The sequence below is a fragment of the Tubulanus polymorphus genome, chromosome 8 (assembly GCF_964204645.1).
Source record: "Tubulanus polymorphus chromosome 8, tnTubPoly1.2, whole genome shotgun sequence".
Taxonomy (NCBI): Eukaryota; Metazoa; Nemertea; class Palaeonemertea; order Tubulaniformes; family Tubulanidae; genus Tubulanus; species Tubulanus polymorphus.
This window is the reverse complement of record NC_134032.1, coordinates 10,731,483-10,746,286: the sequence shown is the minus strand read 5'-3', so window position 1 is coordinate 10,746,286 and position 14,804 is coordinate 10,731,483. Positions and strand designations below refer to the sequence as shown.

The 14,804-nt window shown below is 39.8% G+C and overlaps 1 protein-coding gene across 1 annotated transcript; it reads left to right on the top strand.

The window, feature by feature from the left end:
* The first annotated feature begins 431 nt into the window (after window positions 1-431).
* LOC141909871 (acetylcholinesterase-like) lies at window positions 432-14,403 on the top strand. Its single transcript, XM_074800537.1, has 11 exons — window positions 432-513; window positions 4,336-4,706; window positions 5,281-5,430; window positions 6,312-6,480; window positions 7,331-7,522; window positions 8,333-8,544; window positions 9,499-9,649; window positions 10,319-10,500; window positions 11,067-11,196; window positions 11,569-11,910; window positions 12,462-14,403. Exons 2-11 carry the CDS (start codon window positions 4,356-4,358, stop codon window positions 12,740-12,742), a joined length of 2,160 nt encoding a protein of 719 aa, XP_074656638.1. The 5' UTR covers window positions 432-513; window positions 4,336-4,355; the 3' UTR covers window positions 12,743-14,403.
* Window positions 14,404-14,804: the final 401 nt, after the last annotated feature.

The following is a 14,804-nucleotide window of genomic DNA, read 5'->3' as shown; positions in this document are numbered from 1 at the left end:
ATTTGTGTATATGTATTGTATTTTATACTTTAGATAATAAACTTTTTTATTCTATTCATAGCCATTATTCGTCATTTTCAGTCCAAGTTTTATGTGTTATTTCAATCCAAGATCGTCATTGTGGGATTCGAACATAATCATTCCAATTCTTCTGTGGGCATATATGGGTGAACGCTCCGGTGTTTAGATACAATTGCTGGTATCAAAATATGTTTCAGATTATTGAAATATTGATAAATGTATGAAATTTGGCTGGAGAAAATCTATATTACTCGCATGCCGCAGTAGGATTGTTAGGAGGTGACGGATGTTGATCATTTGGTGCTGCCACTATATTAACCGTAGGCGTTAAAAATGTGAACTAGTTTATTACTCGCCGCCTTCGATCCTATTACGGATTTTACCGTTAACAACTCCGCGATTTAGTGTAGAGAAAAACAAGATGTCGCCGCCCTGTTGAGTAATATTTTTTTGCGAATTTGTAATCTTTTACTCGGTTTTTGTGTTGAATCGGTAAGCAGAATGATGATATCCATTATCTAGGACGACTATTCCAATGTATTTTAGTTAGTTAGGGCGATCATAAGTCGTGCTGATAAATGTTGAAAGACGAAAACGAATTGAGTCGGGTTTCAATTGAATTGGAACCTCTACTCTCTGGCCTGGACCACCTTCGTCCTTCGGTTATCTAAGTCGAACTAAACGAAACCGAATGTCCGTTAGTCGGAACTAAATTCCGGAAATAGTTCGAAAATCAAGTGCATGCGGTTATTAGTTCCGACCACTAATCGACTACTGTCTGTCACACCTGCTCTTCGTGCGACGTTTTGGTCCGTTATAAATTTGTTTGAGTTTTCATCTAACAGCGATAGTTTACCTAGCATACGCTCGCGTTATGCTGAAAAACAGCTTTTATGGCCCGTCACGTGGCGCCACCTACTGTATTTTTATATGCTAATGAGCAGGTGATGACGTCACCGTAACGTTTCCGAGCGTCCGCGGAGCAGATTTTTCAGCATTACGCGAGCGTATGCTGAGTAAACTATCGCTCATAAATGAAAACAAAAACAACTTTAGTAAAAATTGTTGTTTATTTCTGAATGCAAATTCCTCACTGAACAAATTGATGCGTAATAAAGGTAGATAAACCGATTATTAACGAAATAACGGACCAAAACGTCGCACGGAGAGCAGGTGTGACAGACAGTAGATACGAAAACGGAATTTGGCCCTGTCTGTGAGAGAGAGAGATGAGGAGAACCACAGGCACTCGCCGATGATGGGCTTGGGATGCAGTTCCTGGTGTTTTAGATAGTGTATTTGTGTTTTGAGTGGTTACTCTGCAATAAATCAGAGAAAAACTGTCTTGCTACTGATACATGTAAAAAGATAATGGCCGCTCGCTGGTTGAGTCGGGTAGTAATTACCGGTCATCCTTAAAGACCTTATTACCGAGATGACGCAATTTACCGCGATGAACTGAGATCAACTGAGATGACATGAAATATTACAACATATTTATTTATTCCTTATCGATTTTAACACTTGAAATCATATTATATCAGTAATAAATACCTGCTGGAGTCATATTTTACAAAAGTTGTCGGATATTTTTGTAGAAAAATATTTTTTAACTTTACTGCGATTAATCTAATTCAGTGAAATTTATTGCTAACCGAGATGATGTATTTGAAGTCAATATGGTGCTTTTGGATACACAAAATTTATATTGAAATTGTGCATATGAAAATAGTTATGGGGTGAAATATTTTTGTTTTCTTGTGTATTTATGACAATAAGTTACCGAGATCACAGTGCGATCAATTCAATATAGCCTATTGTATTGATTTCACCGAGATGACATCAAAAGTTAATTTCACTTCAGATTTCTGTTGAAAAATGAAATTTGTTTCATTTTTTATGTCATCGGTACAAATTACTTTTAAGATTGCATTTACATTGTATTTTTCTCAATAAATTTAAATTTTTTACAATAAATTCCATTGAATACCGATCTCAGTTTAAAGTTATTTTTCTACAAAATATCCGGCAAAATATCCGGTAAAATATGACTCTAAAAGGTATTTATTAGTGATATAACATGATTTCAAGTGTTACGGTTAAGAAATTGACAAAAATGCTATATTTCATGTCATCTCGGTTCATGTCGGTAAATTGTGTCATCTCGGTAATTAGGAGGACCCCTAATTACTAATAGCATAGGCTACTCAACTGGGTTGGGAATGAAATGTCGCCAGCAAAAACGTGATGTCTTTGGGGAAATTTTGTAATTCTGAAATTTCTTGATAGATTCGCCATACCATGCGTGGTGAATATAATATTCAGTTTCTGTGAGATGTACGGCAACATTACGAAATCCGTAGCAGTCCTCATAAATCAGTATTAGTGTTTATTTCGGAAAAATGAAAATAAGGGCCCTTGATGATAATATTTATTTTTTAGGAAATCTCCCAAAAGTGCTCGATAGTCGCTATTTTCTCAGTAGACGTCTTCCAGCGACGTCAGGTTCATCGGTTTTGTAGGTGTCTCATTCGAATTTTAACTCCCGACAATCTATTCGTGACCAATTCCGCCAAAGCATTTATCCTAACCACAGTTTTCATGTCCATTCGGTGTACACTGACTCCACGTAACTGCGCATGCATATACAGATGTGTCAAATCAAAGACTACAGGACCCAGTTCCACAGTTGTGAGTTAGAGTTAACTCTGAGTTAAAGTTTGTTCATTTTCAGTGATTTAACTCAGAGTTAAATCTTAACTCGGAACTGTGGAACTGGACCCAGGATTGCACTTGAAAGTGCTTATTTTGGGTTCTGAAGTCGTGCTTATAAGTGCTTACCGGTATTTGAACCTGAGCCTTACTACTATGGACCCCGGATAACCATCATCACGTTGAATTTTCTGTGATGTCTCGATTGATTTTAAACAAATGCAACAAGGTGTTTCTGAATTGTTTGTTTACGATTATATACAGAACGAAATTTACTGACGAATTGAAAATCGACGAGATCTGGTAAATATGCACCGAATCGTCTTTGTAAAATATAGAACCCGCGTCCTTTCCGCCGATCTTACCGTAGAAACCTGGAAATTCTAGTATAGTGAATACGAAACTCATTGACAGCACCATCTTTGTGGCTTTCGTTTGATTTTGAGACGTCGAGATTTTCGACGCCGACAAGGTTTTGCGTTGTTTACGTTTGACGTACAAAACAATGACGAGAGCTATTTTCGCCACGAAAATTAGAATATTTGAAGTAATAACGCGAATGATTGGATCAACGTATTTATTCATTATTTTGTAAACTGTTTCATAGCCCCCGGGAGTGTGAGATAGATAATGAACAAATTGAAACTCTTTGTAACTACTCGACGATGTTATCCTCATCGTAATAGGGTAGTAAGCGCTTATAGACATCGATAATGTACCCGTTATAATGACAAGTGGCTTCAAGCTACGTTTTGCGTGTAGCGGAAAACTGATAGTTACCAATCTTTCACATTGAATGATGACGGTCAAATAATTGCGAAGCACCAGAAATCCTTTATAAAACATACTTCCCCATATGCTTATGTATATCGGGGAAATTCGGTAATTAGGAAATTTCTTGATAGATTCGCCATACCACGCGTAGTGAATGTAATAACGAACTGAGAATAAAATGAACATTGCCAGCAAAAACATAATGTCGACGAGTGCGAGGTATTTCAGTAAATCGAAGCAGCGGTTTTTAGTTTTCAGTTTGTGAAATACGACGATAACCATCGCGTTGAACGTAACGCCGACTATGACTAGCGGAGGTGTGATGTACGTTATCCTGTACCACGCGACCTCCGCTAACGGATCATAAAAATAAATTCGCGATTCGTTCATCGTGTTTTCAAACGATCTGGTTGGTCCGCAGCAGATTTCTGAAAACAATTATCCATATTTAAACCGTCGTAGCATTAGATCTAATTTGTACGAAGATACATTTAATATTGATTTGCACTAATTTGTGTCAGAAAACAAATTATCTGAAAGCCAGCCATCTAAATGATTGGTATGAATGATTTAATCTTGTGTGCATTCAAAATTTGACGACAGAAGTCTGCGTTGAGCTAAAAACAGTGAACGTAATTCAATTTGTATTGTATAGTTTCATCTGGTTTGCAAGCTGAATGGGCGAAACCTCTGGAATTCAGAATTAACAGTAATCAGTGTAGTGAATCATCGCGTTCAGCTCAAAACATTGGCTCTCCCAATTCTAACCCACTAACCGAGTTCATCCTGAAATTTTCTATTACAATTTATGATATTTTTCTTAATCAGGACCGAAGAAAGAATAGAAAATGCTGCGCGCTGTTATTTTATATACCGCGTGCTTGATTGCGGGCGTAGCTTCGCAAGAGGACAACATCTGGAACCCGTGGGATCCAAAAATACAGAATCCCGATTTGAGGCCGTGGCGTCCGGGCGATAAAATGGATGTGGGTAGCATGTGGCAGAATTGGCTCGACTGGGGAAAAGGCGACGTGAACTTTCTGTACAATCCAAATTCGAATTATAATCACATGTCGGTCGTAACGGAGTACGGCGATATTCACGGGTACACGGTAAACGTCGGACACCCACACACTCGGGTCAATACGTACCTCGGCGTTCCGTACGCGATGCCACCTATTGGATACTACAGATTTAGGGTAAGTTGCTTATTTGGGAAATCTAGTATCGACAATTTAACTGTGGAAATGATTCCACTTGTGGTAAGTGAGGATCCACCAGGTTTGCTAGCACGTAGAAGTATAGGCTATTGACTACTGTGGTATTGATGATTCACCAGGTGTTGCAGTAAACATCACCTGCTGCGGCAATAGAGGATTCCACTTGTGGCAAGTGAGGATACCTTAGGTGTCGCTAGTGTGCAGTAGGACATCAACTACTGCGCTTACAGAGGATTCCACTTGTGGCAAGTGAGGATCCACCAGGTGTCGCTAGTGTGCAGTTGGACATCAACTACTGCGCTTATAGAGGATTCCACTTGTGGCAAGTGAGGATCCACCAGGTGTCGCTAGTGTGTAGTATGACATACATGTGGCAATTGAGGATACCCGTAGCAAGTTAAGTGCCACCAGGTCATTTTACTGGTTGGTTGGTCCAGGTTTACGTATCACCTGTTGTGAAAACTGGTATATTTCTGGTACCCCATTTTCATTGTTGCTGACAAATTGTCGAACTAATGATAATGGTTCACTAACTTAGTCCTTTTTTCGCCAGCCTCCTGCCAAGACGAGATGGTACCGGCCCTGGCAAGCGAAGAAATGGCCGCCGGCGTGTCCTCAGGATCCGGCGTATCTTCAAAAGCATCTCATCAACAAAGTCAACATCAGCGAAGATTGTCTTTATTTGAACATATTTCAACCGAATGTAAGTACGCTTCCGTTTCACACACCATTCAAAGCAACTCTTTCATTAATAAGGAAGCATTTTGTAATATGCGTTTGCATTAAATTGAGCATATTAAGACATACCTAGCCGACAAATGTACCGTAGACTCCGCTCAAGTTGGATCTTATTGGACTGTAAAAATTTCTGAATTGAATGCTACTGAATTAGCTTTAATGTATTTCATAGATAGTGCCATGAAAAATATTTTAACAAACATCTCAGTTAAAGGGATATCGACTCGAACGGAATCTCCTATATTATGAAAATGAAAAATCATCTTTTATTGATACTCACTGCATTACGCAGACATATATTAATTCAACAATACTTGCTTCTGGAGTAAAATGAACCGACTAAAACTCTTTGAGTTGAACCTTACTCTTGGGAGCCCAGCTTCGCGAAAAAATTTAAGGTTAACCGTTCAGTGCGTCTACACCACATTGCGGTGTATGAAACGGTGATGGACTTTGCTAGTACACCGCACTGCGGTGTATTGATGTAATTCGTAAACATTTTTATCTCTAATGAAAGATGTTAGCACCTACAGTAGTTACATATATACGATACATTATTAGCGAATGCCTGTTATTTGATGCACTGGGCTGAACTTATTCAAACATTTTCAAATTATCTCCCGCACTTTATGGTGTTTATTAGTCAGCACCGAAAGGGTTAAGAAACAATTGTGTTTGAATTGTTGTCCACATCGAAAACTTGAAGAAACCAAAAACATTAAACTCAAAACTTGAGGTTTTATCTTTCTTGTAAACCTTGGCCCAGATCCATAGAATTTTCATTTTCTTTTTCCAGCGCTTAGAAAATGATTAGATTACGATTAAATCGAATGTCATTATTTGTAGATATCGACTCGTGAGTATCCGTTTCACCCGGTGAATCCTCGTTTTCCGATCATCGTTTATTTCCACGGCGGCGAGTTCAACTACGGAAGCGGTCAGCTCTTCCCGGGATATTACCTGGCGACGCGCGAGGTCATACTGGTCACCGTGAACTACAGACTCGGCCCGTTCGGTGAGTGTTTAAACCTCTTTCAGTACGACTAACCGCTAACACGGGGTCGCTGATAAGCGCGTACGGTAAGCGTGTTCAGTTAAATACCTCCTACAAAGAAAGCCTTTGGTCCCGGGCTAAACATTCGCTACGGAGATATGATAACAAATACAGGTATTATGGACCCCCTCGAGCCAAGTCCATTTTTGCTAGATCACGTATGATACTATCTTCCATTGGTACAAAATAACTATCGAAACAGGCTTAGTTTCTCTTCTGAACTTTCAACATATTCGATGCAGAAGTTGCGGTTGTAAAATCTCTAACCCTATTGAATTTCGTCGCAAAGCGTTCCTTATTTGCTGGTTTTAGTTATATTAATTTGTTGTTGGAAGAACACTTCGTTGTTACGTATATTCGTGCTTCACACGTGTGTCAGACTGGCTGCTATGTGGTGTATCTATTCACTACTGCTAGCTGCGTACATGAAAAGCGTGCCTCCTGCACGGCCTAGTTTTCCAAGAAACTACGAATGATTCTAGCAACTACGCGCTGCCGTGATTAACACAAACGGCAAGCGCGCATATTCTAAATCTTTAAAATAACGAGTAGGCCTATAATGAAATCTAAATGAATTTTAAATGCTTCGGTTCTAGTTATACCTATTTTGATAGTATGGATTTACCATGGACCATCACGTAAATTTAGGAAAGTCCGTATTAAGAATTTTTTCCTTGTTTGTTATTACATTGCAACCGTTCTATGCTATAATGGAGTAAAATAGAGGATTTACAATTAATAACAAAAATAGAAAAGACCTGATTTTGATTAGCTTAGGAAATTTAATGAATTCATTGTTTTTCACCCGCAGGTTTCCTATCGACGCAGGACGAGAACGCGAAGGGTAATTTCGGATTATTGGATCAGCTCGCCGCGCTGGAGTTCGTACGAGACATCGCCGAATACTTGCGAGCCGACGAAACGAAGATCACGATCATGGGAAGCGAAGCCGGCGGTATCAGCGTCGGGTTGCATATGGTGTCTCCGCGCTCGCGTAGTCGAGGTACGATTTACAGTGTTATCCTTCATCAACCAGCGCGAACTTCGGATATCGGAGTTAGTCGACTATTTGCGAACTAACTGAAATCGAATGTCAGTTCGTTTGCATTAAAGTTCGAAAATAGGTCGCTGTAGTTCGACCCTAGTTCAGAGATGGCCGAAGCTGTGAAATGCGACGTGAACATTGAATTATATATCGGTTTCAATGAGCTGCAACCACTTGTCGATAATGCACGAAATGCAAAGTTCACCCTGGGTGATCATGAAAACCTGAAAAGAGACCGGAAAAAAATAATGAATTAGCTCTGGTGTGAGCTCAAGCTCAAGTTTAGCTCATTCGAACTGTGCTAAATTAAACTAGAGCTGGGCTTAGATTAACCAGAACCAGGCTCAAACAAACAAGATATAGCCTTAGATAAACTACCCCATTTGAAGGGAACTTAAAGAAAAAGCTTAAACAAGAAACTGGGCTTGAATCGACTAGACCTGTTTAATTCAATCAAACTAAGCTCAATTCATCTAAAATATGGCTCAAATCATCTAAAACTGCACTCAAAGACCAAGAACTGGTCTCAAATCAACTCAAAACAGGCTCTATTTATCTAAATCTTCACTCAAATCCACTTAAACTTCACTGAAATTAACTAAAATGCCATGAGCTCTAATTACCCATATGGGTACCTAAAAACTAAACTGAGCGCATATCAACTTAAAATCTTCTCAAATCCACTAAAATCTGGCTCGCATGATCTACTAAAACTGTGCTCAAATCTGATGAAACTTGCATTGTAAATGTATGTATCTATGATTATAGGTTTGTTCCAAGCAGCTATCGCGATCGACGGTTCCGATTTATGCGAGAATTCGTACACGTCTCAGTTCTGGAAGCCGGAGAAATACGCCGAACAACTCGGCTGTATGTTGAACTGTCCGTGTAAGCCTGAGCAACACTGGGAGATGTTACGCTGTCTACGAGATAAACCCGTCGACGAGATACTGAGTGCTGGCAGTAAAATATCACCGGGGGTAAGTGACGACCGCTGAGCGAGGGGTCGAAGAAAATTAGTATGCAGGGGCCAGTTGCACAGTCGTGACTTAAGTCCAAAAGTGGTCTTAAATCTTAAGACTTGTCTTAAGTTGTTAGGTTAGCTATAGAACTAAGTTGGTCTTAGACTGGTCTTAAGTCTAAGCCATGACTATGCAACTGGCCCCTGGGTCTTAAGAAAAACGAAGGGAATTCCTCGGATATAGAAACCATGCCAAAAACCTCAGTGATGGGTTTTGCTAGTACACATTAGTAATTACTAATTATCTCTCTTGAAAGATGGCAGCACCTGTCAAACATAGTGAAATATTAGTAACTAACGATATACCGCACCAGGGTGTAGACGCACTAGAGTACTATTCCCGTTATTCAACACACTAGGGTGATATATTTCAGAATTTTCAAATTATCTTCAGCACTATAGGGTATTGATTAGCCAGCACTGAAAGGGTTAACATAAATCTTTAGTCGAGGGCAATATCCGGCTACCGGATCCACTCCTTGGTAGATCAACAGGGGTGATTTCCAACTGTAGTTCCTCCATCAGACAGGAGAGGGCTTAATTTAATTGGGGCACTAGGGGGCAGTTGCACAGTCGTGACTTAAGTCCAAAAGTGGACTTAAATCTTAAGAATGGTCTTAAGTTGTTAGATTGCCTATAGAACTAAGTTGGTCTTAGACTGGTCTTCAGTCTAAGCCACGACTATGCAACTGGCCACAGAAACTAACTTTATCCTTTATATAATCTTCACTGTCACAGTCTCCAATCTCAAGTTTTACTTCGCATTCTTCATCCAGATACTTTTGAAATCGGTTTGGGATATTTGTCGAATGGAAGGCTGACTGCTGAATGTCGGTGCTATCTAGTAAACACGGATTTGAGAAGAGCCGTCTATTCGATACTAAACGTTTTTCTCGTATTTTTTTTTCTACAGAATGGACGCGGCGGTTTCGCTTGGACTCCGGTCTGGGACGGGTCCTACGAATTCATGCCGACCTCTCCGGGGTACGCGCGGGCGAACGGTCGTTTCGAAAAGATTCCCTACATGGCCGGATTAACGCGATACGGAGCTGCTCAACTCGCAGGTAAAAACCACCGGAGTAATTCGTCGCGAAATCTTAAACTTAATTTTCGAAATGATACTTCCCTGTTCGGAAACATTATTGAGAACTCGATAGATTTTCCGCTTACCGGAATATATTTCAGAAATTCTTGCATAGTATTTGCTGAGGGCAGCGTTTTTCCGCAATCTTTTTTGAAGTCAATTTCATCAACCAGCTACCACTAATGAATACCTTGTCATCCCCGTGGTACGATGCTATCCTTTTCATTTGTACGATGGCTCAATTTTCATTTGAGAAAATTTAAAGATATCACCTTTGAAATATTAATTATGAATTCATCTAACAATGAGAAGAATGTATTGTAATGGGGTACAGCAATGCTACTGTGGCAAGCGATAACCCGCTACCGCGCTTCAATTCCTTCTATATTCCAATGAAATTGAGTTAACTTTTCCGATAAGTAAATCAATTTCCAGTAAACCTTAACCATAAACTGAATGGGAAAGTCAATTTTATATCTATTCGAGGACTTGTTTGATAATTTTAAAATTTGGTTGCCGAAAAATTTCGATTAAATTTCATTGAAAATGAACTGATTTTCACTACACGAATAACCCTGTGTTTTGTTGCGCCGTCTGCCGAGTGCTGGTCGCCTTTAATGAAATTTGACGAAGATGTTATCATTTGTAGCGAAGTATCTCGGCGATTCGCCGTACGGCCTGACGAAGGCAGGATTCCGCGAGCACACGCGTCGACTGCTGAACGAGTGGAGCATCGAGAACACCGACGAGGTGTTAGACCTGTTAGAGTATAAATACACGTACTGGCCCGATCCGCACAACGATACGATACGCCGGCTCAACTTCACCGACGTGAGTATCGATGAGATTTTAGAGATTCAGAAGTTAGGGTGGCTAAAACATGGTTAAAACATGTGTCCTCCCTCCTATCTCGCTCTTTCTCCACTTATCTCTCTCCTCCTCTCTCTTTTATCTTCCTTTCTCCTTCCTCTCTCCTTTTCCCTTCATCTCTCCCTCTCAACCTACCTCTCTCTGTCCCTTCTCAATTCTTCTCTCCTTTCTCCATCCCTCTCATATCTCTCCCTCTCAATCTCCCTGTCCCATCTCTGCCCTCTCTCATCTCCTTTCTCCATCCCTCTCCATATCTCCCCTTCTCAACCTATCTCCCCTTTCATCATCCCTCTTTCTTTTTCATCCTATATCTCCCTTCCACCTCTCTCCCTCTCGTCTCTCACGCTTCTCATCTCTTATCTCTATTCCTTTCTCATCCTCCCATCGCTACCTATATCTGTAAATTCGACCGTGAAACTGAACCAAATCCTTACTACGCAATATCTATAGCTATTATTAAAGTTTTAACCTCATTGAGTAAAAACAGAGAACTGAAACGTAATATTCTTTTATACGTATGCTTATAGATGTTGACTGATAAGAAGTATGGTAGCTGCGTCGACGCGGCGTTAAAACATCAGGCTCGATTCGATAATCGCACGTACTTCTACGTGTTCGACTACGTTTCGGGCAACAGCACGAATCCCGAATGGATGGGTAAGTAACTAACTGTTTATGATGATATCGAATAGAGCGGTTTGTGGTTAATAACGTGTTACCTGTTGTAGCGAGGATGTGTGTCGTCAATCATAAAAGCGGTACATGTACATGAATTCTAATTCGGAGGCTTACAATAATTGAGAGGCGCAGTATTTGCTTGTTTCTATATCAATTCGTGATTCAATGAAAAATGAATGAATCGTAACATTTTAAACCTAGAAATTTCTCAGATTCACGGACGAAATTTTGCGTGATCACATTGAAAAATAAGGGAAAACTCGGATTTAGGAAAACAGGGATTTGTAAATTGGCTGAATGTGGCCACCCTGTTCGACAAATTGATAAATAAATTCTTTCTCTTTTTTAAAGGCGCGTATGCCGGCGAGGAGTTACCGTGGTTGTACGGAGCGCCGTGGTTCAACTACACGCTGTGGAACGACACGAACGACCTCGGACTCGTTCACCAGACGAACTTCTCCGACCTCGACAAGAACATCAGCAACTACATGATGTTCATGTTGACGAACTTCTCGAAACTGTGGGACCCGACGCCCGAGAAATTGAACGAAACGTACTTCTACTCGTACAACTTGAAGAATTTGACGTACATCAACATCGGCTATCCGAATTTGACCAATCAGATCGCATATCGACAGAGTTACTACGGATTTTGGAACCATTACTTTCGACATTACGCGCGCATCGATAATGGTACGTACCAATATTGAGTTTCGACTGGGTCTGGTTTTGTGAACAAGTTTACCGCAAGCTCAGAATGGTTAAATTTAAATTGTCAAGATCCCTCCTGGATACCTTAAAAACTCCTTCTGAACGAATTTTCTTGAGCAAATTGCCTGTAGCTCCTTTAAAACTTTCATTTTCGAGACATAGGCGTTAAGAAATTAGATTTGTCTAATTTTTTTGTGGTTGTACAGTAACTATGCCTTTATTGGTACAGTTTGGATTTGTTAATACCCTATTAGGTGGTTACCGAATTAAAACCGAGCTTAGGTAGTCTAAAAGATAAAAATTAGCTTAAAACCACTGAATTAATGGTTTACTGAGATAAACAGTACCGATTTAGAAGGAGTCTATTGTAATTAGGGTACAAAGGTGATGCAGACGCTTCTTCGATATTTGAAATTTTTCTCTTTTAAAACTTAAAACTCCATATATCCAGGAGTGAACAATACGTATGGCCCTGTCATGGAATCATTTGAAATAGCTATAATTCGCCGTTGTGTTTTCGTCTTATATTTCAGAGTGGATAATTCCGGAAGCGGCCATGTTGGAGAAGGAGTACTACATGACGACGTACGTACTCGCGGCCGGCACGTTCGTTTTGCTGACGATCGCGATGTGCATGTGCTGTTTATTCGTGCGTCGTAGCCGCCGCGAGAAACGCGAACCGCCGCGACCGCCCGAACGGTCGTACCCGCCTCGCTCGCCAACGTCGTATATTCACAGCAACAGTAACATATTCGACGCGCACGCATACGACGGATTCGAAATGGACCGGCGCACGGAATTCTCGTACGCGTAAAAGTTGCTCGACGCGCGTCTGCAGAAAAATACTGCGCGAAATCGAACGATCGCAAAACAAGATTGTGTGCTTGACAGGGTTCTCGCGGGTTTTTGAAAGTCTGGGGAATTCTTTTCCAAGGGGCGGGGTGCTCAAAAGTTGTGTTAAAGATAATCGGCGGATGAATACCATAGTAACAATGGAGATTCAATTGTCACTATGAAAACTATCCACTGGTTAACTCTTAACCAACTTTTGAGCAACTGGCCCCGGGCCCTTGAAAAGCTATGGACATTTTGTTTTATTCTCTATGGTTATTGAAAATGTATGGAAAATCAGCAAAGTGTCTCAAAACTAAATTTTCAATCTGATCTTTAGGCTAGTTGAGGAATTCTCTTGCCGACAATTTTGATAGTAACACCAGGGAGCTGTCACTTTCAAAATAACGCATTGTCTATAGCAACTATAAATAATCTTAATGAAAACAATTCATCAATGGTTATGATAATTGGCACTTATTTACTTTGTATCGGCCTATTGGCCTTTTGCCTGCTCTAAGTTGGGGATGTGCAATTTAGGGATGGAAAATGTATAATCTGGGTATGGAAAAGGTTCCTGGAAAATTAAATTGGCCAACCCGTAAGAACCCTGGCTTGAAAATGAACTAATGTTAACTCATTACTATGGAAAGAGGGATCTCTTTTCTCAGAAAATAAAATCACTGGTATGGACCTTTTAAAAAATGGGAGAGTTTTCAGAGTTCATATAAGACTCTGAGAACAAGCTGATTTTAACTCGTAAGCCTTATTTTGTAACTTATAATATAACTGAATTTAGGGGCCAGTTGCGCGCAGTCAAAACATCATTGACTTGAGCTCATTCTTACTTTGGTTCTATAGCCTTACAACTCTTCAGTCTCAGTCTAAGCTGATTTTGGTTCTGAAACCAAATTAACTATTTTAGACCTGTCCCTGCTCTATAGCCCTCAGATTCAGTCTAGGAGTGGTCTTAGATTAAATATCACTTTTGAACTAAGTCTTGCTTATTAGGTGCATCATTTGATGAAAATATGTCGTCGTCTATTTATTGAAAACATTTCAATTTTCCATCGATATTATTTTGAACCGTCCGGGAACTAAAACAGTTTTACGCAAGTTGATTTGTATCAGATCATGTAAGAATTCGTCCAATATAAACATTCCATATTGTTTCTTTTAAGGGTCAGAGATTGTTATAGCAATGTTTGAGATTTTACTGTATAAAGTTGTGATGTAATGTATATGAAAGCTATTCTATGAAATATCGCTATCTTGCCCGCTATGATCATCTAGTATTTTTACGCTATTTTCCAGCCACAATTGCGAATCTATTTTGTCCTTTTATAAAGTTGTAAATAGCTGTTTTTGTTAAATGTGAAAATATCATGTATTTATTAACATATCACTGATTTCTACGCGAAACGATTGCTTCACCCCTCTAAGTGTTTGAAGGGGTTAGAATATAATTGCAGAATATAAGTACTCTAGTGTCTAATCCCTCCTCTCTAAGCCGTGTTAGGAGCAAACTAAGCAGACATTCCACTAACCTGCGCGCACTTTCTATTTGTCAACTATTTTGTATCGAAATTTAAAAAATACATTTCGTCAAATAAATCATATTTATATATCTATTTTTATAGAGGATTGCAGGTAAATAAAATATTTATTATTGCAAAATCATCAAATGATTTGTTCTGTTTCTGAGGGGTTGGGCCCATAATGGAAAGCTGTTTAACAAGGTCAGGATGGGCCCAGATTTGAACCTGGTCTACTGATACTGTTTCCAAGTGGTCCTGATGGTGAATAGAGGATTAAAAGGGGTGTCCCCAGATTCGAACCCACGGTCCACTGAAACTGATCTTGAGCGTTCCTTTTGCTGAATAGAGGATGAAAGTTAAGATTGAAGCTAATAGTTTGGATAGTCCCAGGTTTGAACCACGTCAATCGACGCTGGTACTGGGTAGTCAGTGAGTAGAGGATAACTGGGGATAAGCTAGTTAATGTCCTAAATTCGCATTAGATTGATGCACGATCGCCATCTATCA

Excerpts from the sequence above, each read along its gene's own strand:
- LOC141909871 (XM_074800537.1), top strand. The coding sequence starts at position 4,356 with ATGCTGCGCGCTGTTATTTTATATACCGCGTGCTTGATTGCGGGCGTA. Across the intron at positions 4,707-5,280 it reads TTGGATACTACAGATTTAGG|CCTCCTGCCAAGACGAGATG; the intron begins GTAAGTTGCTTA and ends TTTTTTCGCCAG. Across the intron at positions 6,481-7,330 it reads CTACAGACTCGGCCCGTTCG|GTTTCCTATCGACGCAGGAC; the intron begins GTGAGTGTTTAA and ends TTTCACCCGCAG.